We start from the raw sequence: 27,264 nt of genomic DNA on the forward strand, positions 1-27,264 counted from the left end.
TAGCCATCTTAGCCTTCAGTTAAAAAAGCCTACAGGCTATTTATCAACCATCTGGCAACCACCGGTCACAAGGGGAAAACGTGTATTCCCTGGCCAGCTGGTGAGTGATTGCGGGAGGTTACTGGCTGATACTGGGTGAAGTCAGTCAGAAAAACCAATGCACTAAAACTCCTTTCGATTGCTTTGATTATAACCACATTCGGTCACCTAGAGTTTGCATGAAAGACACCAACTTGTCTGCAAACACTTGCCACTTGAAAAGGTGTGATACACACTGGAAAACTGGAACATTTTATTTCAGAGTTGCGTCTTACTACTGCAACCTACAGATTTCAAAAGACTTTTGGTTTGTGTAGCATTTTTCACAGTTTCGCTATTGCTTAGAAAGTAGTTTGCTATTGTTTTGCAGCTGTGTCAGCATCTGCCATGCAAACTGTTATCAAAGCATTCACAAAGAGGCTTTTCAGTGCAGCACTGTATACCTCATGAAGTTTTAGTAATGTCACAGCAACTGCTAGCAACTTCCAGCAATAACTCACAACCAGTCTAAGAATACCCATTTTTCCCTCGAAAACTGTGGTTACTAGATGGCCAGTTGTTGTTGTTCATGACTATAAGGTTTCCCAGCAATCCGACACCCCCCCGAAAAAGTAGCTTGCAGCTCGCCTTTTTTTACATTTCTGTTTATGCACAAACAAATGAGACACACATTTTAATTTGTGAATTTTAGAGGCTGTCTTTTTTTACAAAAACATTGAGCATAGCCAGGCTGACTCCCTCCCCCTCCATCCATTTATTTCAATTTATATATTTCTAAAATAGTGAAATAGTACTTTATGGAAAAATACTTTTTTTCCCTAAATCAGAGAATAATAAAACGAAACAAAGCAAAAAATCAAACCATCATTAAGCAACAGCTTTTTAGAAACAACTTAAACTCAAGCTTGTGTTATAAATCTGAAAAATGTTGTTCACACGCTTTTCTGTGCATGTATTGAGGCAAAAATCAAAATGCCAGATGTAGTACTGCAGAATAAAACAATATTATGTTGAGTGTGTTTTTGGACTTTCTGTTTTGTTAATTTGAATAAACAATGCAGATGGCATTACTTTATAAAATAAAGCAAAGCATTTCTTAAGCGATATATTATTGGTTTGAAGTATTCATCAATAGTAAGTATTCTTCATTAAATAAATGTGTAAATTAAAAGAAGGTATTGTAAAAAATGCAATTGAAAATAATTTCATATCAGTGTGTCTAAGAGTCATGTGTTGGCTTTAAATACTTTTTGTTGTATTCTTTTTTATTATTGTTTTTAATATATTAATTATTGTTATTATAGATTTAAGCAATTAGTCGATTTGTTGCCTAGCTTTTGTGTGACTATCTAATGTATCATTTGATTATCTTTCAGACTTTTCAAGAGCAGTTTTGAAAACTTCTGACGATGGCCTCTAGCCAAAGATGTTTTGAAGGGAAAAAAGAAAAAAAAAAACAACTCACCAAAGACAGTCCTGGCAGGGACAGATTCTCTGTTGAGCCAGAAAGACACTTGGGAGAGGATAACTGTCATGATGCAGGGTAGGTATGTCTGGATCACAAAGTAACCAATTTTCCTCTTCAGGTGGAAGTGGGTTGTCATCACAACATATTCTCCTGTTGTTCACAGACAGAAAGCATTGAACATTTACAATCATTAAAAAAAACTTTACTTATGGATACTAGATTGAAGTACCTAGCCATGGTTTTTATCAACACAGAAAGAGCTTTTATGATGCATTTAGTTCTTTTGATATGGAGCAATGCAATTTGGTATCTCTTTAACACTAATTGCCATATTTTAAAGTAACATTGTGATGGAAACAGTGTTGTCTTTAAGTTCCTTTATGTTTTCACAGAAAGCCAAGAGTATTCCCTAGGATATAAGCATAGATTCTTAGACAATTACCTGAGAGGATTGTCCTGAAGATGCAGAAATCAATTAAAAGCTGTACACAATGATTTAAGTTTTGGGAAAAAGTTATGGTTTTAGCTGTTAAATTGGGGAAATAAAAGTCTGTTTTTGGAATTATTGTGTATTTTTCACGAGCGTTAACACCACTGCTTTGGTTTACTTCTTAAGACTGAGACTGACCAGAGGTGGCCAGGCCAATCCCACGTAGTGATCTACAAATTAGGCTAGAGACATGGTTCCCATTTTGTTAGCAAATTAGCTAGCGTTGATAAGGTAGAAAATAGTTCTGATAAAACAAATAAACAAACAAAAAACAAACAAATCACTACGAGATCGAAAAGCAATCAGTTTTAATGATAGCAAATAACAGTGAGTTGATGAGCCTGGCAGTGCATCTTACTCCTGTCTCTCTGTATCTGTCTACCCTTAGCTTCACTGAGCTAGGTTACATATGTTTCCAGGCAATATTTCCAGCCTGGAAACATCTTTTTATTTTCATTTATTTTGTTTTGTTGTCTGACAAATGTTAAAGCAAGTAAAGCTATTTGTTAAATTTCATGAAGAGCATTATTTATACACTGTGGTCATATGTACATGTACAAAATCGAGCCTAGCATTAGTTTAGCCACGCCTGACCCAACATGGAGACAAACTTATCTCAATCTCAGCAGATCAACTAATGTCATCTTCACATCAGCTTTTCCAGTTTTCCACATACAGTGGTGTGAATAAGTGTTCCTGATTTTCAGTTTTTTTGTATGTTTGTCACATTTAAATGTTTTAAATCTTCAAACTAATTTAAATATTAAACAAAGATAACACAATTAAACATACATCATAAAAATGCCGTTTTTAAATGATGATTTCATTGATTAAGTTATCCAAACCTACAGGGCCCTGTGTGAAAAAGTGATTGCCCCCCTCCCCACCCCCATTAGAGCATAGATTAACTATGGTGTATAACATGTTTGGAATTTTTGTTTCAATTTCTCAAAAAGGTTACAAAGCCATTTTTTAAGCTTTGGGATTCCAGCGAATCACAGTGAGAGCCATTATCCACATATGGCAGAAACGTGGAACAGTGGTGTACTTTGCCAGGAGTGGCAAGCCAACCAAAATTACCGCAAGAGTACAGCAAGGACTCAACCAAGAAGTCACAAAAGACCCCAGAACAACATCCAAAGAACTGCAGGACTCACTTGCCTCCGTTAAAGTTAATGTTCATGATTCCACCATAAGAAATATACAGGGCAAAAATGGCCTGCATGGCAGAGTTCCAAGACGAAAACCACTGCTGAGCAAAAGGAACATTAGAACATCATCAGCAGAACAATGATTCCAAACAGCAAGTCAAGCTCTTACTGGCTTAAGAAAAACAAAATGAAGACTTTGGAGTGACCTGAATCCGATTGAGATGCTGTGGCGTGACCTTAAAAAGGCGGTTCATGCTTGAAAACCCTCCAGTGTGGCTGAATTACAACAAATTTGCAAAGACGCTCCACAGCGCTGTAAGATACTCATTGCCAGTTTATAGCAAAAACTTGATTGCAGTTGCTATACAATCATTTTTTCACACAAGGCCATGCAGGTTTTGATCCCCCCCCCCCCCCCCCCTTAATAATAAACACCTTCATTTAGAAACTATATTTTTGTTTACTTGTGTTATCTTTGTCTAATATTTAAATTTATTTGATGATCTGAAACAATCAAGTGTGACAAACATTAAAAAATAGGAAATCAGGAAGGGGGCAAACACTGTTTCACACCACTGTACATGAACATGGAAGGGGAATGGTGGGGAATAGTCCTCTCTACCTTTTTGCTTTGTGTTCAAGAAAAGAGCCATGGCATAAATAATGGCAGATGGAGAGAATTGTCTTGTTTTGAGAAAAGTGGTCCTGACTGGAATAAACCTGATTTTACAGAGATTATATAGTCTCTATCACTACTAGTCATCAGACACTAAAAAGGACTGTATCTCTAATACAGTTTATTCTGTATTGACAAAACTATTCAAACTTATTGATAAAGCTATTAAAATTAGAGCATGGACTTTGGACTTTATTTATTATTCTCAATTCCAGTTACTAATGTGAATGCCCCATGAACACTGGGTGTTTTCACATCTCTGGTTTTTAACTCTGCCTAAATCAGGTTCATTTTCTTCCTTGCTACAACTCATTTGGGCAGGTGGGAGCAAAGTTAATGTGCTTGGGTGTAGCCCAAAAGAACCACATCGAGGTGCTTAAAATGATGTGGTCTAGGTTTGGTAACAAAATAAACTATTTGCTCGTGGTGTGAACATGATCAGACTTTCACACCTGCAACATGATACTGTAAATGATGACTATAAAATCTCTTTTTCCGCTCAGTCGTCGGACTTCATAAACATCTTATATTATAGTACAGAGCAAGATAGTATTTTCATGTTTCTTTCAAGTAAATTTTCCTAGAATAGTTTTATCTAGCTCAGATATTTGACATTGTCATGAAAACATATTAACACTGTTGTTGTCTCATGTTAAAGTACATGGCAGTGACTAGAACACAACGCCCCCTTCCCTTTCTTGTTCCCTCTTCAGATACAGGTGAACAATAAGTTATCACAAGGTTAAGTGATGGATTTTTCTTTGTTTTTTTTTTTTCTGTGAAAATAAACCACCAATTGGAAAATGCTCCAAATGAACAAACTCATCAACAAATTTGTACCAGCAAAACAAGTACAAGATTGAAATAGCTCATAGAGTCTGTCTATGTGCCATAAATGCTTTGCTGTATTTTGCCCTTCTGCTTCTGTTCAGTTTTTTTTTTCTGTTTTTGTGCTTGAGATTTATTGGCATGGTTTGTCTTGTGGGACTTAAAGTGGGCATAAGAATGCATTGATTTTGAGGTTTTCCAGAGACCCAAATAACTAAAACAAAACAAAATAATAATAATAAGATGGTATTAAGTCAATTGGGGGCCTGCTTCCAGTAAAACAAACAAAGGATGGAGGCCTGGGATTAAGCATTACTTTCTATTTCCAGCAGCTAACATCACTGCAAACAGGTCACCCATTTTATGCTGCGACTAATTTTTGCCAGTATCAATCAACCAAAATGAGGTGGATGGAAAAAAGATGTGGTGGCCAGTAGGGAAATAAGTATGTGGGACATAGTCTGTCATTTGTGAGGCTCAAAGTGATGCCACTACAGATGCCAATGCATTGATGCAGTTCTCAAAATTTGTAAATTCAGACTGTCTACACCATCCTTTGAGCATTTAGAAATAATTAACAAGAAGACCTCAAGAGGATAACAAAAGGATCTACATGGCTCTTTATGTATTGATCTTTCCCAGCAAATAAATGCCATGTGAATATTAAAATGTCTAGTAACTGAAGAAAAAATCCCTTAAAAGACATTCATTTAATTTACAACAAACCAGTTAATGAAGAGCAGACCTACAACCACAATGACACCTACCTGTGCTGGACTGGACCACACCAGAATCCACATGCTGCCCCATCAGATCATACTGGTTTAATCTGGATCCATCCTCTGCCACCACTACAGACTGGGCAGCCCCTCTAGTCCACACATACACCACCTCAGCTCTAGTGTAGGCATCTGACAAGAAACAAAAGAGTAAGAAGTTATGAATTATTGTGCTCCTGGTGTCTTGCCGTCCCTAGCTGCCTTGAACATTATATTTTTGGAGCTGCCAGGGATACCAGGTGGAAAAAAAGATAAATCTGAAGTGATGTCTTGCTCTTAATTCTTCATGTCCTACCTCATTTCATTTTGTACCATCCTGTCTTCTTGTCTGCTATTCTCCCATTTTACCACCTCAGTGCTGTCTATCATGGCTTATTTGCTATCCAAGCACATTATGCCCCTTTTTTATCCAGTGAGTTTCCACAGACCTCAGAAAACATTTTTTCCAATTATCTTTATTATATTATTATTTTTTTGTCTATGGCCTATATATATTTTATATCTTCTCACATGTGTTATAATGTGAGTTGATGTTGTGTCACATTATGTCATGACACATCATGTCATCTCTTAATTTATAAGAAAACAAGCAAACAACCTCCCATCAGGACAACATGACCTTAAACCAGACAAGTCAGTCTATTCTTCCCTCCGGCCACCCAACCTGTCAAAGCTGCAGTGTGGCTCCACCACTGCAGAGAAAAGGATGGCTCAACTGCAGACTGCAGCATAAGGAAGAGAGCTCATCACTAAAATATTTAGGGAGTGAGTTCAATTTAAAAGCAGTTAAGGCTTGGTCCTCTCAGTCACGCTGTGCAGCTGTCTGAAAAGTGGCACAGAGACGGTGTTACATTCACTTCTCTATTGGCTTAGTTTTGCCACATTCATATTTTTTTTCTTGATATTCTTTATTTGTGTCTCTTTTCTTCTTGTTTGGTTTTTTTCAAATGTAATATAGGGTACAGGTAGCTGTCACCAGTGAACAGTTGGCAAGGTACTATCAATACTATCTAGAGTACTCCGATAAACACAGGTCTACACTTCGCGTGTCTAGCAGGATAATCAACAAACTCAATTTCAAAAATATTTGGGATGCTGTAAAAAATGTTAATAATAACAAAATGCAGTGATTTGCAAAATCAAATAATTTGAAAATCATTATTCACAATACAATGCCATCATCATATGTACGATTTTAAGGAAAAAAAAGGTAATTTTGAATTTCATGACAACAATTTATCTAAAAAAAGTTGGTACAGGGACATGTTTACTACATTTACCACTGTGTAGCATCCAATCATCTTTTAAAAATAGTCCATAAGCATCTAAGACCCGAGGAGACCAAGTAACATTTGGTCTCCAAGATGTTAGCAGTAGCGAGTTGAGGACTCCGTGGATCGGACTTGTTTGTTCAGCACATCTCACAGATGCTTGATTGGATTGAGATCTGGGGAATTTGGCGGTCACGTGAACACCTCAAACCAATTGTTGTGCTCATCAAACTATTCCTGAAACATGCTTGCTTTGTGTTAGGGTAAAAAATCCTCCTGAAAGAAGCCACAGTGATCAGGGAATGACCTTTCCATGAAAGGACCTAGATGGTCTGCAGCAATTCTTAGGTAGCTGCATGTCAAAGTAACATCCGCATGGATGGCGGGACCTAAGGTTTCCAGGCAAAACGTTGCCCAAAGCATTCCATAGTCCATCCTGGTGCCAGGTGTTCCCCAGGTAAGCAACACACATGCACCAAGTCCACACATCCACATGATGTAAAAGAAACCATGATTCATGAAACCAGCTACCCTTTTCCTCTGTTCTTCTTCATTGCTGGTGCTTTCAGTGGTGGACAGGGATCTCTTCAGATTTTATAAATCTTGTGATATTATACTAGTCTGCAGCTTTGAAGCCCCATATGTAACAAACTGTAATGCACGGTGTGTTCTGACACCCTTCTATTACAACCAGCATTAACTGTTTCTGCATTTTGAGCTACAGTACCTTGTCTGTTGAATCGGTCCACACGTGCTAGATTTCGCTCCCCCAAAACATCAATGAGCCTTGGCCATTCATTACCCTGTCCGTGGTTAACCACTGTTCCTTCGTTAGACCACTTTTAATAGATACTAACCATTGGAGACCCCGAACACCCAAAAACAGCTGCAGTTTGGAAGATCCTCTGACTGATTTGTTTAGGCATCAAAATGTGGCCCTTATCAAACTCACCCAAATTCTTATACTTGCCCATTTTTCCTGCTCCTAACATGTCAACTTTGAGGACAAAATGTTCACTTGCTCACTAACACATCACACTCACTGACAGGTAATATAATCAGGAGATAATGATTGTTATTCACTTTACCTATCAATGGTCAGAATTCTATGCCTGTATGTACTATGCAGTTTAGCATGGTCTTGGTGAAATATGTAAGGCCTTTATTTGTATTAATAGACAGCAATTTCTATAAATGTCCCTGACCCAAAGATCGCAGGCATCCTAGATTTATTTTTGGACTTGCCCCTTGCGCACAGAGATTTCTCCAGATTTTATAAATCGTGTGATATTGTGTACTGTAGATGCTGGAGTATCCATGAAATTGTTCCACAATTTGTTGACAGTTTTTTTTTTGGAGACCATCAATCTCTGCCTGTCTTTAGTTCTGAGAACTTCTGCCTCTACAACATGCTTTTTTTTTTACATACCCAGTCACTGTTACTGATCTGTTCTCAGTTAACCCAAATAATTTCAAAATGTTCTTTCAGTTATTTCTTTTTAGTAACATTTATTTCTGACCTATCCCAACGTTTATAACACATGTTGCTTCCATCAAACTTTAAAGTGAACTAATATTTTTCCATCAAATAGCATACGGTCTCAGTTCAAACATTTAATGTTTTCTGGTTTTTTAATCTGAAGGAAATAGGGCTTTAATGGATTTGCAAATCATTGCATTTTGTTTTAATTTCCACAGGATTACACAGTGTTGCAAGCTTTTTGAAACCTAACTTGCATAAGATTATAAGTGACAACAGAGGCTACTTACAGCTGCCAAACTTCAATGGACAAGCATGAGCATCCATAGGGAAGTCCTCTAGATGCATAGGACATTCTGCTCTTACTGTAAGCCTAGAAAATGTTCACAAAGACATGGGCAGTGAATTAGAAAAAAACAGAGTATAGAGGAAAACAGAGCATGTGGCAAAGCGGGCAGAAAAATAATGAAAGTGTGATGACAGTAGAATTAAGGCAGAATGACAATTCATTACAGTTAGGCACAAGAAACATGTGGTATATTATTCTTCTTTCCAGTCTGTTGGGACCAGCGCCTGTTGAACGAAGCTCTACTACTTTTCCCCAAACCAACAGAAGTGCTCCAGTTCCCTGAGCTGTGAGTTTCTATTTCCTGACAGCCTGGTGAAAAACAGCATGTCAGGCCACCCGTGACACACTAATCTCCCATCTATCCCTCATCTCACTCATCTGTGACAGCAATATGGGCTCCGCCTATCACCCCTCCCCCTGCTAGTAAACATGTTGAAACAAATGCTTTATGATCCTTGCTTTAGACATCTCACATTAGCATCAGTCTGTTTTGTGCATCGAGGTTTGCACTGTCATAAATGGGTTTTTTTAACCAACTCTGTGGAAGGATACTGAGGTGTCACACCTTATCAACTCAATGGTTCATGCGGCATCTTCAAAGCAATAAATCATAATATGGTTAAAAAATAAATAAATAAATACAAATGTATTTTCCTGACGAATGCTATTGCAGTTACAATGACATTAACATCTGTGCTGGAAATTTATGGTGCCTTACCGTAATACAGACATTAAAATGCAAGCATTGAAACACTTCATCAATGTGACAGAACTTAAAAATATAAATATAGTTGTATGGTAAATCATATTTGTGTGAAGGAGCCAAAAAAAAGTATATTCCTTATATTAAATGGGGTAGATGCAGTGCACATAAAACATTAACTCAGATAACACTGTCGACAGCCCTTCATTGTAACATGAAGCTTTTTTCCCCAGTATTTCATACCTTTTAACACATTCTAATGCCAAACACCAAGACCTGACCTATAGCATTTGCAAGTTTAGCTGACAAAATCCAATGATGACCACCAAATCCATTAAAAATACATGAATAAAGACAACCTTGGATGACATTATCTTTCATTATTATGACCATGGCATTTAAAATTTATTATGAATCAATCAAATATAATTTTTTACTTATTAATACACCAAATGTGTCTTGAGAAACAAAAAATTTAATAAATAACAGGCTGTTGTGTCTGAGTCGTGTGCTATAAACGTTTTCTAGCTGGACACAGAAAATACAAAACCTTGTTACTGGTTTATGGTGCCTTGTCACTGGAGCAGTACCATTTGATGTGTGTCCTTGACAGGGGGTAATTATTTGTGGTTTGCATTTTATAGAGCTCAGTCTTAAACCTCTGATGACAATTTTATACCGTAATGTAAAAAGTACAGAAATGGACCTTCTAAAAAAAATGCTAAATAAGGGGGCATTCATTATTTTACACTGTGCATTTTTATTATCATTTATTCATACACTTGGAAACGCTTTCCTAGTCTTACTCATGAATTACAATGTGCTTATAACACACGTCTTCAGAATGTGGAAAAAAAAGCAGAGCACTGTGCCTTTAGTGAGAGCTCTCCAGTACCTTTTTTTACTGCTTGGGAACAAATTTATCTCTTTTAGACCTTCAAAAAAGATACACATAGTTACTTTGAGGTCCAGTTATTAGTACTAGGGGATACATCTGTGTGGCTTGCAGCTGTAGGGACTGACATGAACTTTTACTGTCCTCATCAAACTATGTCAGACTTTTTTTTTTTTTTTTTAAATACATGGTCTTGGGAAGGACTGACACAACTAGAACAGGGAGTTCAGAACTCGAAGCGAAACTCTAGGCTAAGTAATTTCACATCATTCCTCACAATTTCTCCACATCAGTCTTCCATAACTGAATTCTTCTTTTTCAGCTAAGACCATTAAGATCTACTGTTCCTTTAGCCCAGATTCCTCATCAAATGTTGCATGTAATGAAATAATACCAGTCGCTTTTCAGTCAATCTCAAAACATTATCTAGTTCCTTTTAAAATCTTTATTGCACCAGTGCAGTAGAATACATTGGCCTACCTCATGGTATAAAGTAGTGTGCCTTCCTCTGTGATTCGCAGAAGCTTGTTTGGCATGGTCATGTTGTGCGCCACTGACTTTTTGCCATTGTGGAAGAAAGTATCGGGGGTCCAGATCTTGCTGGCCATCAGGTTGTTGAGACGTAGCACAGCCATGGGGCCTTTGAACTTTAATCTTTCATCCTTCCAGCTTTGTCTGAAGAACACATCAATTGTGTACTCCTACAAGAAGCAGGTGAGGCACAGACAAAAAAAAACACAAGTCAACAAAAAGTCGTGCTCCACCACCTCGTAGCAGTTTTCTTTGTACTTTTACCTTCAGCTGGTTTGAGGAAGATGCTGAGTAATCTAACCTCATTTTTCCCCTGTTGCCATGTTCTCACTTTTCTTCTCTCTTTTTTTTCTTCGTTTTGCCTCATGTCACTTTGACTTTCTTATGGTTGGCCTAGTTTCCCTGCTGGTAACTGTCTTTTTACATTAACGGTTTTGCCGAACATAAAGAAGAAGAAGGATAGAAGAAGAAGGTTTCCTGGCTGGTAAGTGTATTCTTTTTTTTTTTAAAGAATGCCTCCTTTGTACAGTAACTTTGCTGTGTTTCAAACAGTAATATGTGGCTTTGCCTTTCCATTTTCTTCTTTTATGTTATTTACATAATTATTGTCTGGTCAGTTTAATGTGCACTATGCAAATACAGAATCATTAATTATCTGGCCATTTGGTTTTGCATTGTCAGGTAAGTGCCAAAAATGATCATTGTTAGCATTTATCTTTGGGGGGACTTCTTTGCTCAGTAATCTAAATTACACCGGACACAAAAAGGAAGCACCGGACACAAAATTAGGAGGACATTTCATTTTCAAGCCAGCTAATGACTAGCTGAGAGCAGATTTTAATGGTTCCACATGACCGCCCGGCAGAGTAAAGGGAGCCAGTAAAAATTACAGAACAGCGTGGGTTTTTTTTTTATTCTCCCCCGCCTCTTTGCCTCTCAGTTCCCGTAAGATAATTAGTATGAAGTGAAACAGAGCTTCAAGGCAATAAAGCAGGATAGGGAAAGGCTGGAGATGGAGAAAATGTTCCTCAGCTCTTCCTTCTGGCTTTAACAGAAGCAAAATAGTTGTGGCCTGTATGTCAACCAGTGCAATTAACTGAGATTATATCAAACAGAGCAGACACACTTCACGTGCTTATAACAGGAGTGTTTTTTTTATTTTTTTATCAAGGCTGGGTAGTGAGTCGTTTAAATGAGATTAATTGGTTTCTGGTGAACAGGGTAAAGATCACTTGTGTTGGAACAACTTACATTTTGTGTGTGTGTGTGTGTGAGTGTGTGTGTTTTCAGGTTGAATGTTAAATAAGACAAAAAAATAAAAACGTTTATTAATATTTCTTTGCATTTTGTAGCTTCTTGTAATTTCAGATGGGTTCAAATAGCTTGACCTTTCAAACTGCAGAAAAACACAATAAAGTATGACTTGTTTTTAAATCAGATTAAACTTTAAGCTTGTCATAATCAATCACTCATAATCACAATTTTGCTTGTTATTGTATTGATTTGTTCTTAATTATACTTTAGTTCATGTGAATGTTCCAAAATAATGCAAGTAATTTTATTGTCTATCCTTCCAACTTGTACAAGAAGGATATTTGAGGCTTTTTTTTTGTAGTATACACTGGTACCACAGCATTTTTGTAGCATGAGCTTACAAACCATGAACTGGAAAATTTAGTTTGCAGGTGACAGTTTTATTAACACATCATAAGTTAATAGAATGAATCTACAAATCAATAGATATTTCACAGCTTAAAGAACACTGTGTCCAGAAAGGCTATAAGGCAGGGCTAAAGATGGAGGGGAGGAATACCAGAAAACTAATGACATTTATAGAGGCGAAAAGAGTCTTACCATGTCATGGTCCGAAACTGGCCCAATACTAGTCACGAAAATGTCAGTCTTGACTTCAGTTACACGCTCTGTTGAAGCAGGAAATTGCTGAGTGAGTGACTATCAGTGGCATTCATTAGCTTCTAACTACCTGTTAACACAGGACCACCTGGCTATAGCCTCTGAAGCACTAAATCTATTCGGAAATATTTTTAGCACTTAGACATGCACACAAGAAACAAACAAAAAAACAAAACATTTAAAAAAATGTCCACTTTGGATGTCAATAACCATTTCTGTTGTTATTGAAACCGGACAGGGCTTTAATCTCTTAATAAATTTGTGCATTGCTGCATTGTTGGAAATGTGCCATTCTAGTCCCATAATGCTGATAGCCAAAATGGGACCACTGAGGATTCATTTGGAATGGGCTGCAGAGAGCGTGTGTGTGTGTGTGTGTGTGTGTGTGTGTGTGTGTGTGTGTGTGTGTGTGTGTGTGTGTGTGTGTGTGTGAAAGGTTTGTGGCAGAACAATTTATGAATGATACCCATCATAATCCATAATTTCTTCCCCTTGGCTGCTGAACTTCTAGCAGGCGTTGTTTTATTCGCCTGTCTGTTTGATGCCTGCTGCATCATACTGTGCAATCCTCAGTGTCCTTCACACACTAATTCTCACATCATCACTCCCTCCTTTCCCTTTTACTCTCTGTTTTTCTTTCTTTATCTAGTTTGCACCTTTTCATTTCCTGGATTTGTCCTTGAATTCCTGCCATTTTGCTTCCGTCTTTTGTCAATGGATAGTTGACAATAGAAGGAACAAACACACACAAAAGCAGGATAGAAGGGCCAGGTCTCAGATTGTTTTACCTTTTAAAGTCTGACACTTACTGCAAGCTCCCCTCTGTAACATTTAAACCCTTGGAGATTATTCTATTGCAAGTTTTAAAAAAAAGACAAACAGCAGCCATTATGTGGGACAAAATATATGCAATGACTTGGGTTTACTGACCTCCTAGTCCTGGCCTGAGGCGATTGTCATAGCCATCCAGAAGGCTGTCTAAGATCTTTGTGAAGACTGTAGTGTTATCTTTCTGTTGATCTGTCATGCCGTTCTGCCCAGAGCTGGGAACGCAAAGAATAAGATTTAAAGTCACAGCTAGAATCTAAAACCACAGTCAGAACTCTCAACTGTGTAAACTGTATTATAAATCAAAGGGGGAAGAAGGACGGTTTCAGCTTTGTAGTTAATGCACATGGGTAGCGTCAATGCAGCGTGAATCACATTGTGATAACACAAAGAAAACTCAGCCAAATCCTATATGACACTGACAAATTTAGCTGCTAAATTAGAATTCAGTGTGTGAGCACGAGCATAAGGTTTCAGATCATATTGATATGAAATAAATAAGCAAGTGATTGTTCAGAGGTGGACTGGAAACGAACGTATCCCATGAGGCCAAGTTTTTCTCTACTATTAGCACATTCTCACTTCCAAGTCATCACTGACGCTTGGTCAGAACCAGTTGGCGTAACATGTTCACACACTATAGCATTACATTCCAAAGCACAGATTACATTTTTGCCAGATGACAAAGTATAGCAACTGAAAAAAATGACTGGATAAATTGAACTTGGGCTAGTGGATAGCATTGAAGAGCGCTATTATTCAGTGTGATAGCAGGAGTTCCAGTTTCTTTGGCTTTTGTTTTGAAAAGTAGAATGGGAGGCAGAGCCTTCAGTTTTAAGATTAGACTTAAAACTTTATTTTGGCTCACATGACCCTGAAACCTCCCTTGGTTACACTGCAATAGGTTTAGGCTGCTGGGGGATTCCAATGATGCACTGAGTGATTTTCTGCATTTAATTATTAATTATTATTAATCTCTGGATCCTTTCACAGCATGTCTCTCTCTTGTCTTCATTTGCTCACCCCTAACCGGTCGGGGCAGATGGCTCCCTCTGAGCCTGGTTCTGCTAAAGGTTTCTTCCTGTTAAAAGGGAGTTTTCCTTCCCACATCCGCCAAAGTGCTTGCTCATAGGGGCTTATATGACAGTTGTCGTTTTCTGTTTTTTTGTATTATTGTAGGGTTTATATCTTACAATATAAAGCACCTTGAGGCAACTGTTGTTTGATTTGGCCCTGTAGAAATCAAATTGAATTGAACTGATTTCAACTAAACATTAGTTTTGACTTATTAGTCTCAGTTACTATATGGTTAGGTTTAGGAGTAGAACAACTTTACATGTTAGCCACCTCTCTGCCATTGTCTCATCCCATAACAGTGATGGCACAGCAGGGTGCATTTGGCTATAGTTTTACAGGCCACCATGCACAATGACAAATGGCTCAAGGGGTATCCAGTGTGTTAAAATGCTACGCCAAGGGGGGTCCATCCCAAACGTCAGTATGTGTTGACTTGATAGTGAGACCAATTTGACACTGGATTTATTTATTTATTATTAGTGGGGCATGTGGGCTGCATAGCATGTACCGTATGTGTAGGTACACTCAGCAGAGAAAATAGAGAGTGAAATACAGAGTAGACATAGAGAAACCATAATACATTATTGATGCCTTAATATGGACTTTTAGATCACAAAGCCCTTGCTGAATGTGCTCTTTGAACAACATGAAACAAAATGCTTAGAGCAATGCTGAAAACACTCACAATCAGTAATTGTTAGAGGAGGGTTTGCATCTCCACACATAAATATTTCAACGCACTCATAATCTGGGATACAGCCCCTAATTACAATGTGTAGCACAAGGACTGCAGTGAAAGAGCACGTGTGTCTATGAAGGAATGCATGCATGTACCATCTGCACCCACAAGCTTCCATATATGAGAGCACAATGATTATCTTCAACAGCATATTTTATTCTGCTATCATCTTCGCCTCCTTTGCTGTGCCAAAGGGATTTGGTTTGATTGCATGCAAAATAAACAGCAAGTGTTTGGAAACAAGCTCTGCTAGCTGAAAAGCTCCAAGGAGAGAGAGAGGTCATCGAGATTAGTTAGCGGGGACCTGCAAAAGGTTGGAGGGAAAAGTAGGAGGGATAGCGGGTGGGAGAGTGACGCCTATTAAGAATGGGAGTTAAAGCTTCAATGTATAGTCTAAAAAGACAAAAAACAAGGGAATAGAGACTCAAAAGCCTTGGAAAAGTGAAGATACAGTTTCGACTGCCACAACCACATAGATACATAGTTCTCAAAAAAAGCTATAGGTCTGAGGCAGAGCCTACAGATTTCAACATTAACGTGCTAAACACTTCTTTGTAAATAAGGATGCACCATCCACATCCGCATGGGTTTTTAAGAGATGCTTAATCTAACTCTGCCTCCAGTTTTCCTTAATTCACAAGTGTCCACTTTTCTCTGAAAATTAATAAATACATTTAAAAAAAGCATTCAAACTTTAGAGACTGATGAGCAATTTCTTCGCCCATAAACACAGTCGGTAACTGCTTTGAAGTGCTGTAATTCAAAATAATAATAATTTTTTTCTTTTTTGTTCTGGTCTGAGGAGCCAATTATGTATAAAAACAGACAGCACAAACCGCATACATGGCACATCAGCTAAGACTAAAATAAATCACAGTCTACTTTGCCTTAGTTTTGTGTATTTCCCATTTTCACAGTATTTATCTGGTATTTTTCAGATTTGCCAAACTAGAGTAAGACACCCCAAAATATAGCCTTCCTCTTATAATCTCCACCAATATAGAATACAAGCCACGCTCCTTTACGGTCAACAGGTATTTAACAGGATGCAATGAAAATATTCATAATCGGTAAAACTAATTGGAAAAATTCACTGTCAATCTATCTATTAAATCATTTTTCACATTTCTTGAATGACATTTATTTTATCTTAACTTGACAAACTTTGATCCTCATTAGGGGAAGATATTTTTTAAGCTATATGTGGGAAATAGTTGAGTGTAGAGGTTAGAGTTGTATGTCGAGGACAAGAAAAGAATACAGAAAAAAGGTGATGTGGAAGAATACACATGTTTATCAGCCAGGGGCTACTTCCTACTGAAACATTGTACACCATCCCCATCTACAGGTCATCTGAACAGCAACAATGCTGCTCACACACTCTCTGCCAGTGTCTCTCTTTCTCTGTTAACCTGTATCTGTCTCTCTCTTTCTCCCTCCTTCGCTCTCTCTATATCTGTCTATCTTGTCAGCCGGATATCTAATTATAAGGCAATTTCTTTCGTTGGCAACATGCTGTAGCAGAGTTCTAGGTCTTCCTGATTACCGTGTCTTGTTTAAATCCCCCAAGGTGTGTGTGTGTGTGTGTGTGTGTGTGTGTGTGTGTGTGTGTGTGTGTGTGTGTGTGTGTGTGTGTGTGTGTGTGTGTGTGTGTGTGTGCGCGCGTCTCTGTGTGTTTGTGTTCGTGATTTTATATTTGACTTCAAAAAGGGGACTGGATTATACAGTAAATCTTTGGGTGATAATTGCTTAGCAGTTTGCGTTGACAGTTCCTCAGTAAGGTAATGAGTACTTTTAGATTTTCTCTAATGTACAACATATCAAACCCCATGAATCAGACCCTCTATTTGCAAGTCAGTGCTTCGCAAGCTAAAGCTGCTGTTGTGTTTAATTGGAAACAATGAGTTAAAAATACAGAGATGCTGCAATTCATCAAATATTTAAAATGGGAAACATTTTATATGTCTTCTGCATGTTCTCAAGGCGTGTTATCTGAGACACAACCTTCATGCTCCATGTGTATTTTTGTGACACAGAAAAAGCATTCTGGACCATCAAGTCATCTCCAGTGAAGTTAACTGCCTTCCTGGATTATTCAGCTGTGAGGCAGATCCAATCCCTTTAGTTTCTCCAATATTGTACACGTGATTTAAAAAGGGGTTAAAGTTCCAATGGTCTTATTTAATAAATCACTTGTCCTTTTGGAACGGTCTGATTTGTGTTCTTGAATCTTTAACCGTATGCTTTTATGTTTTCTCGCTGTTGAATCGTATAGGAATTAATGCATGGCAGTATTTTTTTTTAAATTGTGTCATGTTTTTTCAACTTTCCTCTCCCTCTCTGTCCTTGCTGGTTTGCTTCAGGTTTAGCTGACGTCCAACACTTCAGTGTTGACACTGAGAAGAAGTGTGTGTAACTCAACCCCCGCTGTCCCTGAAGCCACCGTCAAAAAACACATGTGCAATAACCCTTGCCAAATGTCTCTGTGCAACACACACCATCTACTGTACACAACCCAGGACTGAAATCTAGGAATGTAAATGTGTCCTGCATGGCTAGTGAACCAAAAAAAGTGTAACACTGTGATAAAGCTGATAGAGGCTATTTTGGCTTTCATCTTCCCCCCACTATGCGCCACTTAATATTACCACTATGCAATTAAAAGCATGGAGGTGTCCTGTGAGGATGCCCCAGTTACAACCACAGTGAATATGCTTTAATAGAGAGGAGCCCAATACACCAAGCAATAGGTAGTAAGACAGACTATCAGCATTTCAGGTGAACAGAACTAGTTACCTCCATGTTTAGCTGATTCACTGACATATTTACAGTACAAGCCTGTTGACCATTTTGTAAGCAAAGACACCAGCTTTAAAAGGTACTTCTGCTTTTTCATAAAAGTGCCCACAATTATTTTTTATTTTTTGCCTGATGCAATCTGATGTTCAAATCGTGATGTGCAATTAGAGTTCCAATAATAGCATGATCGTATGGGCTGTATCTATGCCTACAAGAATGACCACCCTCAACATTGTTTTTTCCCCCTCTAGCACTGTGCAAGCCTTCAAAACCAAAACATGTTAACAGTGTGAAGACATAGATATGAATCTGTGAGGCATCTTATGCAGATTTGTGACTTTAATGATTTGTCCAGTGAATCCGATAGAAATACAGGATATGTGCAATCACAAGTTCAAGTTTATTCTTACCTTTTCCCAAACAGTACGCTGTTGGTAAAAAGCAAGCAAGCCCACAGATACAGAAAGAGCGTCCGGCCCCGTCCACACATGGTTGCAATATGAAGACCTTTCACTGCTGGGGTTCAAAGAGAGAGAGCGAGAGACAAAGAGAGAGAGAAAGAGAGAGAAAGAGAGAGAAAGAGAAAGAGAGAGAGAGAGAATGGACATCATTATCAAGTCATATGAGCCAGTGGCACACCGTCATTCCTAATATTTCAGTGTCAGCAAATAGGATGTGGTAAAACACCAGCAAACATGATTATGGACCAGGATGCTTTATGTGAGGTTTTTTGGTCCTGACTCTCAACATCACTAACAGATTCACTGACAGCACATGAATCAAAAACCAAATAGCCAAGCCACATGCACTGATGTATTGGGCCATTACATCCAACATTACATCAAAGATTTGACATCAAATTTTGCATTACATGTCACGTTGACAGAGCCACATTCTACACCCAAGCCACGAGAGAGATAAGAACTGATCAACGTTTTGATTACCAAAAAGGCATACGGTGTAAACACATTTCTCATAATTGATGCTTAATCCATATGCATAGGATATGGCTGCATCTGTAGCGCATAATAATTAAGCAGAAATAACAAGGAAACACATCACTGACCACATAACACCCCCGTGAGCTTGTAGCACCTGTACACAGCCTCCTCTAATACCCTATAATTTGAAACTGCGTTACCGCAGTATTAAACCAAATCTCCCTAAAAGACCAATATTTGCATCTTCTCTATTCATTTAGCTGTGGCAGTCGGGTCATAAAGTGTACAGACGATAGAAAGGGTTATTGTGCATGTAGATCACAATGCCCCAAATCACAATCCATTCCTGAAAGCATATTCAGTGTGTCCACGAGAGGGCCAGTTACTAAGTTATTAAAAAAAGCGCTAAAATTTCACAAACGACCATAAAATGGTGCCAAAGAACCACAGCCCAGATAGAAGACAATACCCCTGATACTTGGCTGTGGTGTGCCAAGATGCACAGTGAGCGGGATGCACAGTGAGATGAACATGCACTGCTCTGTTAAAATGAAATGAAATGAAAATAAATCCCGAGGCTGACAAGGACTTGATAAGCGAGGATACTACAGATTAAGGAACGGAGGAGAAAATCCCGCATAGGCACACTTTCTAAGTTATTCAGAGGAAATGTCACCCTGTCCCCAACAACATATGAATACATATTTGACACGGACAGACATTTGGCATGCAACTGGCATCGTTGCATGGATGCTCTAAATACATGCATGACGATCGGATTCGTGCGTGGCAGAGTAATTAAGCAAATGTACGTTGATGCTATTTTATTCGGAGCGCTGTCCGTGGTGATGAAACCAAGCTGCCTCCCTTCAAAACATCAAGCAGCTCGTGTTCTCCACAGAAATCATTTTTAAAAATCCCCCAAATCGCTTCTAATTTCGACGACAAACTGCCCCTTCCTCCCCTGTAAAACTCGTCTTCGGTTATAGCGGTGTCCAGCAACAAACCATCCCTTTCTGAATCCGACTGTTCTCTCGCGCTTTTGCCTGACAGAAAGGCGAGAAAAAAAAAACGAAGAAATCACTTACAGCAGATGAGTCGGGGTATATTCGTTGCCCGCTGCCTATATCCTCAAACTTTTACGAATAGCTTTTCTAGCCGGACTGAATGAGAAAAAATCCTCTGTGATCTCAGATCTGACGAATTTTAGCTTGAGGCTGGAGAAGCGGCTGCTGACGATATGCGCAGGTCTCTCTCACTGTTCATTGGTGGTGCCGTAGTGAGTTCAACTCTCAGTCTGTCAGCAGCAAAGAAAAAAAAAGAAAAAAAGGAGAAATCTTCTGCTAAACTACCAAATCTGGTCTGTGTACCGACATCCCCCTCCAAATTATTGCTGTTCACCGACCGTATCTGTAAATAAAGCGCACACCAAACAGACTATGTCCAAGCGCAGACTATTTAATTTTAGAATAGGCTGTGCAGACCTAATATAAAGAAAAGCCCGCCCATTTTATATGCAGCACAATTTAACTTCCACTGCTGTCGCACTAATCTCTTTTCACTGGCCGCTAAATAAAAATCCTCTTACATTTTTTGATTGGAATTCCTTGTTATTTTTTCACCATCTCGCTCTCCCTCTCTCCCTGACTCCTACGTGATGATTTCCAAAGAGATTATATTGACATTCATCAAAAAGACCGTCTCACGACCTGAAACAGCTAGGACATCGTATGGACAAGAGTTACGGCTATAAAACGGACAGTGAGTTCTCGCAATGAAGAGGAAAAATGAATTAAAAAACGATGCTATGGCACAGATTCCCGCGCACCAGCGGGGGGAAAAGACACATCCACAATGTTAAGAAAATCGTGTTCCCTCACCAGCTTGCACTGATGACACGAGCTTCTCTCTCTGCAATAAAAAAAATCCTCCTCGAATCACTCGCCGTCTACTAAAAACCCACGTTTCGCATCGAGACCCCAACACTGTTTCTGTTTACAGCCAAATATTCTGCTGCTACAGCCGCGCCGCTCCAGACTGAGCACAGAACGACGAGGAGCGCTGAGCTGCGTGCATCTGCAAGGGAGGGAAAAAAACGAGCTTATGATAACCGGCGTATATTTTTGTAGTCGTCTGCGTATTTCAAGTTAAACTACAAATCAGGGGACATTTTCATCACCAAGGACTCTGAAAGAAGGCATAAGTGGAAAGCAAGGGCATTCTTATGGGCAGTTTACATCATATCACTATGACTGATGGTCGCATAAGCCTCTCATAAATCTCGTCTGTTGATCCTAGAATGATTTTGACAGAGGAACAACTCTTTTTTTCGCCTTCAGTTTTGACTGGGGGTTTATTTTCATCAGAGCAGGCAGAGTGAGCTGGCAGTGTAGTCACGTCAGTCTTGTCTGCAGTGCAACGTTTCCTCTGTGAGCGTGAGTGTGTGTATGTGTGTGCCTCTTCACGCGTGGTTAAAGTAGTGCATGTGAGTGATTAGTTGTGACGGACGTCATGGGTTTGTATGCCTCCTTTATGTCTGTATTCAATAAGACATGTCTTTCATCTACCTATCTATCAATCTATCTATGAAAATGTATTCCACAAGGACCCCTACCACCATATCCACTACCTCACACACGCATACACACACTTGCACTCTGCCCATTCCGCTCTTAACCTGATGCTGCACGGGTGTGTGTTTGTGTATATATATTTAACAGGTCCACAACCCCACCCAGCTCATAATGCTATCAGAATGCAAGTGGGGTATCGTCTCAAGCTGCCTCCCTTCTCCCAAAGCCAGACGCCACCGCTGCATGTGACTCGATTTGAGCGCATGCACAACCAACACGTGCCCGTGTGCGCTCAAATCGACGCGCACGCCCGCGATGGATAGTGGAGAGGGAAAAGTATGACTGTCGTTGCTTCCTCGCCTCCTCCTCCTTCTCCTCCTCCTGGCGTTTTATTAACCTTCCGTTGTGCCGAAGAGGGGGACTTCTTCTTGGGGAACAATGTAGAGCCTCTACCAAACATTGCAAGTGATCAGTTAAGATGAATATCTAGGGACTCCGCTTAAACAAATGGCAAACAAAGGCGACTTGGCTCCTCACAGCTCCATCTCTGGACAGGTGATGGGAACGGATAGTGAAGTGAGCTGTGTGTATGTGTTTGCAGAGAGAGATGGATGATGGTAATTTAGGTGAGAGGTGTGCAGGTTATGTGGAAATAATCACTCGCTGTGAACAGTGTTTTTGAATTTTGAAAGAAGCGTTGAGTAACTACGCCTCCACCCCCTCTCACTTCCCCTCTTCCTTCCTTTTGTGCATCCATCAAAGTGCTGTATGTGGTGATAAGTTGTTTCATTTTACACAATCTTAAAGTACTGACTGCGGTAAATTGGCTTTCATACACCACGTGTTGCAGTCTTGTATTAATGACACATTAACGCAAATAGCAACCAGCTGCCAACTCCTCTATGTGTTCACAGAGTCAATATGTTTTTGCATTCTCTGTTGCCCAAGTGCCACGTGACCGCACATGCCAGAAGACAGTTATTTGCTGTTTGGGATGTTCTGTGGATGCGCTTGAAGCATCAGGATTGTTGTGTCTCAGAGAAAAAGTGGCCCATGACCCTGAAAGCTTTTACTGTACTCTTATTTTAAGTTTAGTCAACACATGCAGTCTCACTGTGACACAATCTTTAACACCTCAGCTTTATTTGTAGCTCCAGTCTAATTTCAAATTATTTGCAGGCTTTGAAGAACATTTAAAAAATAGATGAAGCATGATATGAGAGAGTCCCAGTATATTTCTTGAGGAGTATGCACATCGCAAGGCAAAAGTGTCTTAATTTGGGATGTGACGTCACTAGATTGGAAATCCAGTCTCCATGATTCTGGGCTGTTCTAGCCAATTGCACATTTTAGCTTTGTTTAGTCCACTCTAGATTACTCTGTCCATATGCAACAACAGGCAGGGCTCCCCCCTTGGCTGACTCCATCTAAGGCTCTACCAGGAGATAGAGATGGAGATATAAACTCAAGTGCAGTACTTTATTTCAATTACTGCAGTGAAGGGTGATTTGCACTTGCCTTTTTTATTATCCACAGGGCTAGTGCATTTCATGGTGTCAGTTGGTTTAAACTCTGGTGCTGGTGTGGCCTTTGAACCTGGATGTAAAGTACTGTGGAAATGTCTTGAATCATTCCTTATTTCTTTATGTTTTAATTCCAAAGAGTCAGACCTTTTGCCATTTTGAAAGAGGTCTTGACCAGTAGTTCTCCAGGCTTTCTGAATGTCTGTCAAAGTTTTTCTTTGGGCATTGAGTGCCTTTTTACTCATTTTCAAACTGCACAGTTTGCAGTTTGTCCCTTGAAAGATGGAAGAAGCTGGACAAGCGGAGGCCTAAAACAGCAGGTGAACAGTATATGAAAGTCATGTCCTTAAGAAATAGAAAATAAAATCATGCAAAGACGTGACATGGGACCTGAGAGATGCATTTGTGTGATCTATCCACAGTTTGCCAAAACCTCTTCAGACATGCTCTTAATGAAAGGGTACCTGATAGGTAATTATTCTTAAGCAAGGAAACAGGGAGAAAAGACTGAGGTATGCCACATTACACAATAACTGGACTAAAATTAGCAGCGGGTTTTATGGATTTATGAATCAAAATGTTAAATTGTTTGTTCAAATCATTATCAGTATGTATTGATGATGTCAGGAGAGAAGTGCAACAGTGAGTGTCTACAGCCTTCTGTAAGACATGTTGGAGGCTCTGTCATGGTTTGGGACTAGATTTCAGACAGTGGTGTTGTGGATCTTGTCAAACATGATGTAATTAATAATACAAAAAAGTGTTGTCAGCTATGACCCACCATGTAGGATCATCAAAAATGTTGCAGCAAGAGTACGGACAGGGACTAGAAAGAGAGAGCAGATTTCTCCTATATTGGCTTCCCTTCATTGGCTCCCAGTTAAATCCAGAATTGAATTCTAAATACTGCCCCTCACATACAAGGTCTTAAACAATCAGGCCCCATATTATCTTAATGACCTTGTAGTACCACATCACCCTATTAGAGCACTTTGCTCTCGCACTGCAGGCTTACTTGTTGTTCCTAGAGTATTTAAAAGTAGAATGGGAGGCAGAGCCTTCAGTTTTCAGGCCCCTCTTCTATGGAACCAGCTTCTAGCTTGGATTTGGGAGACAGACACTATCTGTACTTTCAAGATTAGGCTTAAAACTTTCTTTTTTGTTAAAGCATATAGTTAGGGCTGCATCAGGTGACCCATAATCCTCTCTTAGTTATGCTGCAAAGGCATAGGGGTGCTGGGGGATTCCCATGATCCACTGTGTGTTTCTTCTTCAGTCACCCTTCTCACTCACTATGTGTTAATAGACCTCTCTGCACGGAATCATACTTGTTATTAATCTCTGGCTCTCTTCCACAGCATGTCTTTTGTCCTGTCTTCCTTCTCTCACGCGAACCAGTCGTGGAAGATGGCCGTCCCTCCCTGAGCCTGGTTCTGTTGGAGGTTTTCTTCCTGTTAAATGGGAGTTTTTCCTTCCCACCGTCGCCAAAGTGCTTGCTCATAGGGGGTATTATTGTAGGGTTTACCTTACAATATAAAGCACCTTGAGGAGACTGTTGTTGTGATTTGGTGCTGTATTAATAATATTTAATTGAACTGATTTGAATCTGGAAATCATCTGATTGGAAATGCCTATCTCTCTGCATGACAATGATCCCAAACCCTCAAACCCATATTATTTTGTCACATGGACTGTACAGCAGGACAGTAAAATGTTTCAGGTCAGAATGCAGTTCAAGAAGCCTGGAAGACTGCTTGAATAAATCTGAACAATTAAGAAAGCTTGACTAAGAGAGTTCAAACTATGTTGAAGATTAAAGGTGATGTCAAATATTGACTATCAAGCTTACACACTTAATGTTTGCTTTATATACTTAATTTTCATGTATGTTTGTGCATTTTTCAACAAGTCATCACACCTTTTCCCCCATTGTTCTAACAAAATATTTTTCTCAAAATGTATCAAGTCTCAAGACTTTTGCACTGTTCTGTAGTGTGTTGTCTTCGTCTCCACCTGGATTCCAATTTCATCATTTATGCTTCAGCCTTCCAATCAGGACAAAACTCTTGCAAGTATAGTGGAAAGATTTTCATTGCAGTGTTATCCATAAGTGGTACTAAGAAGAAGGGACACTAACAGTGAATCCATATATTACTAGTGTTTGCATAGTTCCTTTAATAAATGACTTTAAGGAGGCACTAAGTGAACCTGAATGTAGTCACAAGCTAATATCACCAAATTGCTGGGTACCTGTCGTTCTAGCAGTTTCACATGTAGACACAAATCCACTGTCACTGTTGTCTGTAGTTCTCCTTCTGCAGAGTATTAGGAGTGACTTGCCTCAATCAGTTGTTCAGAGAAATAAATCAGGCTGTGCAGAGGACAAAAGAGTGCTTCCCCTCTGTGAGCTGCTTTCTGCAATCAGCCAAGGCTGACATCTTCTCTGACTCACAGTTTTAGGCCAAGTCCAGTGTACCACACGCTAGCATAGGTGCACACACACACACACACACACACACACACACACACACACACACACACACACACACACACACACACACACACACACTCACACACACACACACACACACACACACACACACACACGCACACACATTTATATGAACTCATATATGCAGTCATGCACACTCATATACAGATATGGTACCTATGTAGATGTGTGTATGAATCATCCATGCAAGCTGAAATGCTTGCTGACACACACAGGCCACATGGGTATATGTAAAATAAAGCAATCATATTGAATATGGACACAAATGCACACATGCTTACAGCTGCTTGCAACAATAGCACTGCATATATAAAATTTACTCTGTGGTTTGATTTGTGGTGCTAAAATCTATCTAAAATCTAAACAATGTATTTAGTTTTTATGGTGTGTCTTATGTTTGAATACAAGAAGAAAACAGCCAGGGATTCGTTTAAAGGACCTTTACGGGACCAGTGTAAAAAACTTGAATAATTTTATAATCAAAAAAGAGTTTCCAAGGAATGGTAAAAGGGGAGAAAGACAATTTAAATACAGCTTAGAATATTTATGGAAATTAGAAGTAATTTTACTATTATTTCTGCCAGCATTATTTATTTGAGAATTATCTGATTTTTATGTCTTCTGCTACAAATATAACTTCAATTTTGACCGTTTGTTTAAAGTTGTGCTTTAAAATATGTTTTATTTATTTTCTATATTTAGAAAAGCTTTCAATTTCTTCATGTGGTGCCTGAATTTCACCAGGTCCTAACTAAACTCATCCTTTCCCAGAGTTTCACACAGTCACCTCAATACAACTTGTTTTATCCAGCCTCTAGTGGTCACTAGAGGAAATGCAACTTAAGGATTATTTGCAGTAACTGCAGCATTCGGCTGTTTTGATTTTAGTGTTTAACTCGGGTCTCCATGAAAGAGATGTGACTATGCCACCTAAATATCTCTGCTCTACCAAGTGCATCTGAATTGCACTAAATGTCTGAATTTATCTGCTTCTCTCTCACACATCTTGAGCTCTCTTTTGCTCCTACTGTCCTGCTTGATTTATAGCCAAACTGCCTTCAGTTTTTTTGTTTTGTTTGTTTTGGGGTTTATTTGTGTGTGTGTGTGTGTGTGTGTGGGGGGGGGGGGGGGGGGGGGGGGGGTCATCTCAAAAACATGGACGCCTGCACATGAAAGCACACTAAACACAAACAGCACTGCGGAAGCATCCAAGCCAGGCCACAGAGCAGAGGCAGACCACACAGCAGCAGCAGCAGCGCTTTCACTCGTCAGTTTACATAACACTGATTATAACCCTGAGATTTAGCCAACCAATGCGCAACAGTTTAGTTGGCCTGGGTTTCACTGACCATCTGTTCAACTGCATAGTTGACTTCCTTCAAATAGTTTTCCTGGACACTTATTCTACCTAGTAAAATTGTCCGCTGCTGCCGGTCATGCCTCACACGGTGGTTTCACAGCAAATCACCTTCAAAATAAATGAGCTGCAGATACAATGTAGCCCTTTATGCTGTTTTTTTTAATTCTGTTATAATGTTATCTTTGGGATTTATAAGATATTATTAACACACTTAGGCCAATTCTTTTCTGTTGCATTGAGCAGGATATCAAACTTTCCTTGTCAAGTGTATGTTGGTTTGTTTTTGTATTTTATTTATTCTCCAAAGTGAGCCAGGTTGAGAAACACATTAGACTTGT

At 39.2% G+C, this 27,264-nt stretch overlaps 1 protein-coding gene across 5 annotated transcripts in view; it reads right to left on the reverse strand.

The window, feature by feature from the left end:
- Positions 1-21,039, reverse strand: part of gabra1 (gamma-aminobutyric acid type A receptor subunit alpha1) — a 37,335-nt gene extending 16,296 nt beyond the window's left edge. Inside the window, exons 1-9 of one of the 5 annotated variants that reach the window (XM_085289535.1) lie at positions 20,839-21,039; positions 20,047-20,255; positions 18,428-18,533; positions 13,505-13,617; positions 12,515-12,582; positions 10,610-10,830; positions 8,473-8,555; positions 5,420-5,563; positions 1,505-1,657 (exon numbers count right to left, since the gene is read on the reverse strand). In XM_085289535.1, coding sequence (XP_085145661.1) covers positions 1,505-1,657; positions 5,420-5,563; positions 8,473-8,555; positions 10,610-10,830; positions 12,515-12,582; positions 13,505-13,617; positions 18,428-18,507 — 862 coding nt within the window. In that variant the 5' untranslated portion in view covers positions 18,508-18,533; positions 20,047-20,255; positions 20,839-21,039. The other 4 variants (XM_085289537.1, XM_085289534.1, XM_085289536.1 and 1 more) reach the window with 4 other exon arrangements.
- Between the last annotated feature and the right edge of the window lie 6,225 nt (positions 21,040-27,264).

This window comes from Mchenga conophoros, linkage group LG10, assembly GCF_057382185.1.
Source record: "Mchenga conophoros isolate Kocher_MC1m ecotype Shallow Benthic linkage group LG10, M_conophoros_male_GT1.1, whole genome shotgun sequence".
NCBI classification, from domain to species: Eukaryota; Metazoa; Chordata; class Actinopteri; order Cichliformes; family Cichlidae; genus Mchenga; species Mchenga conophoros.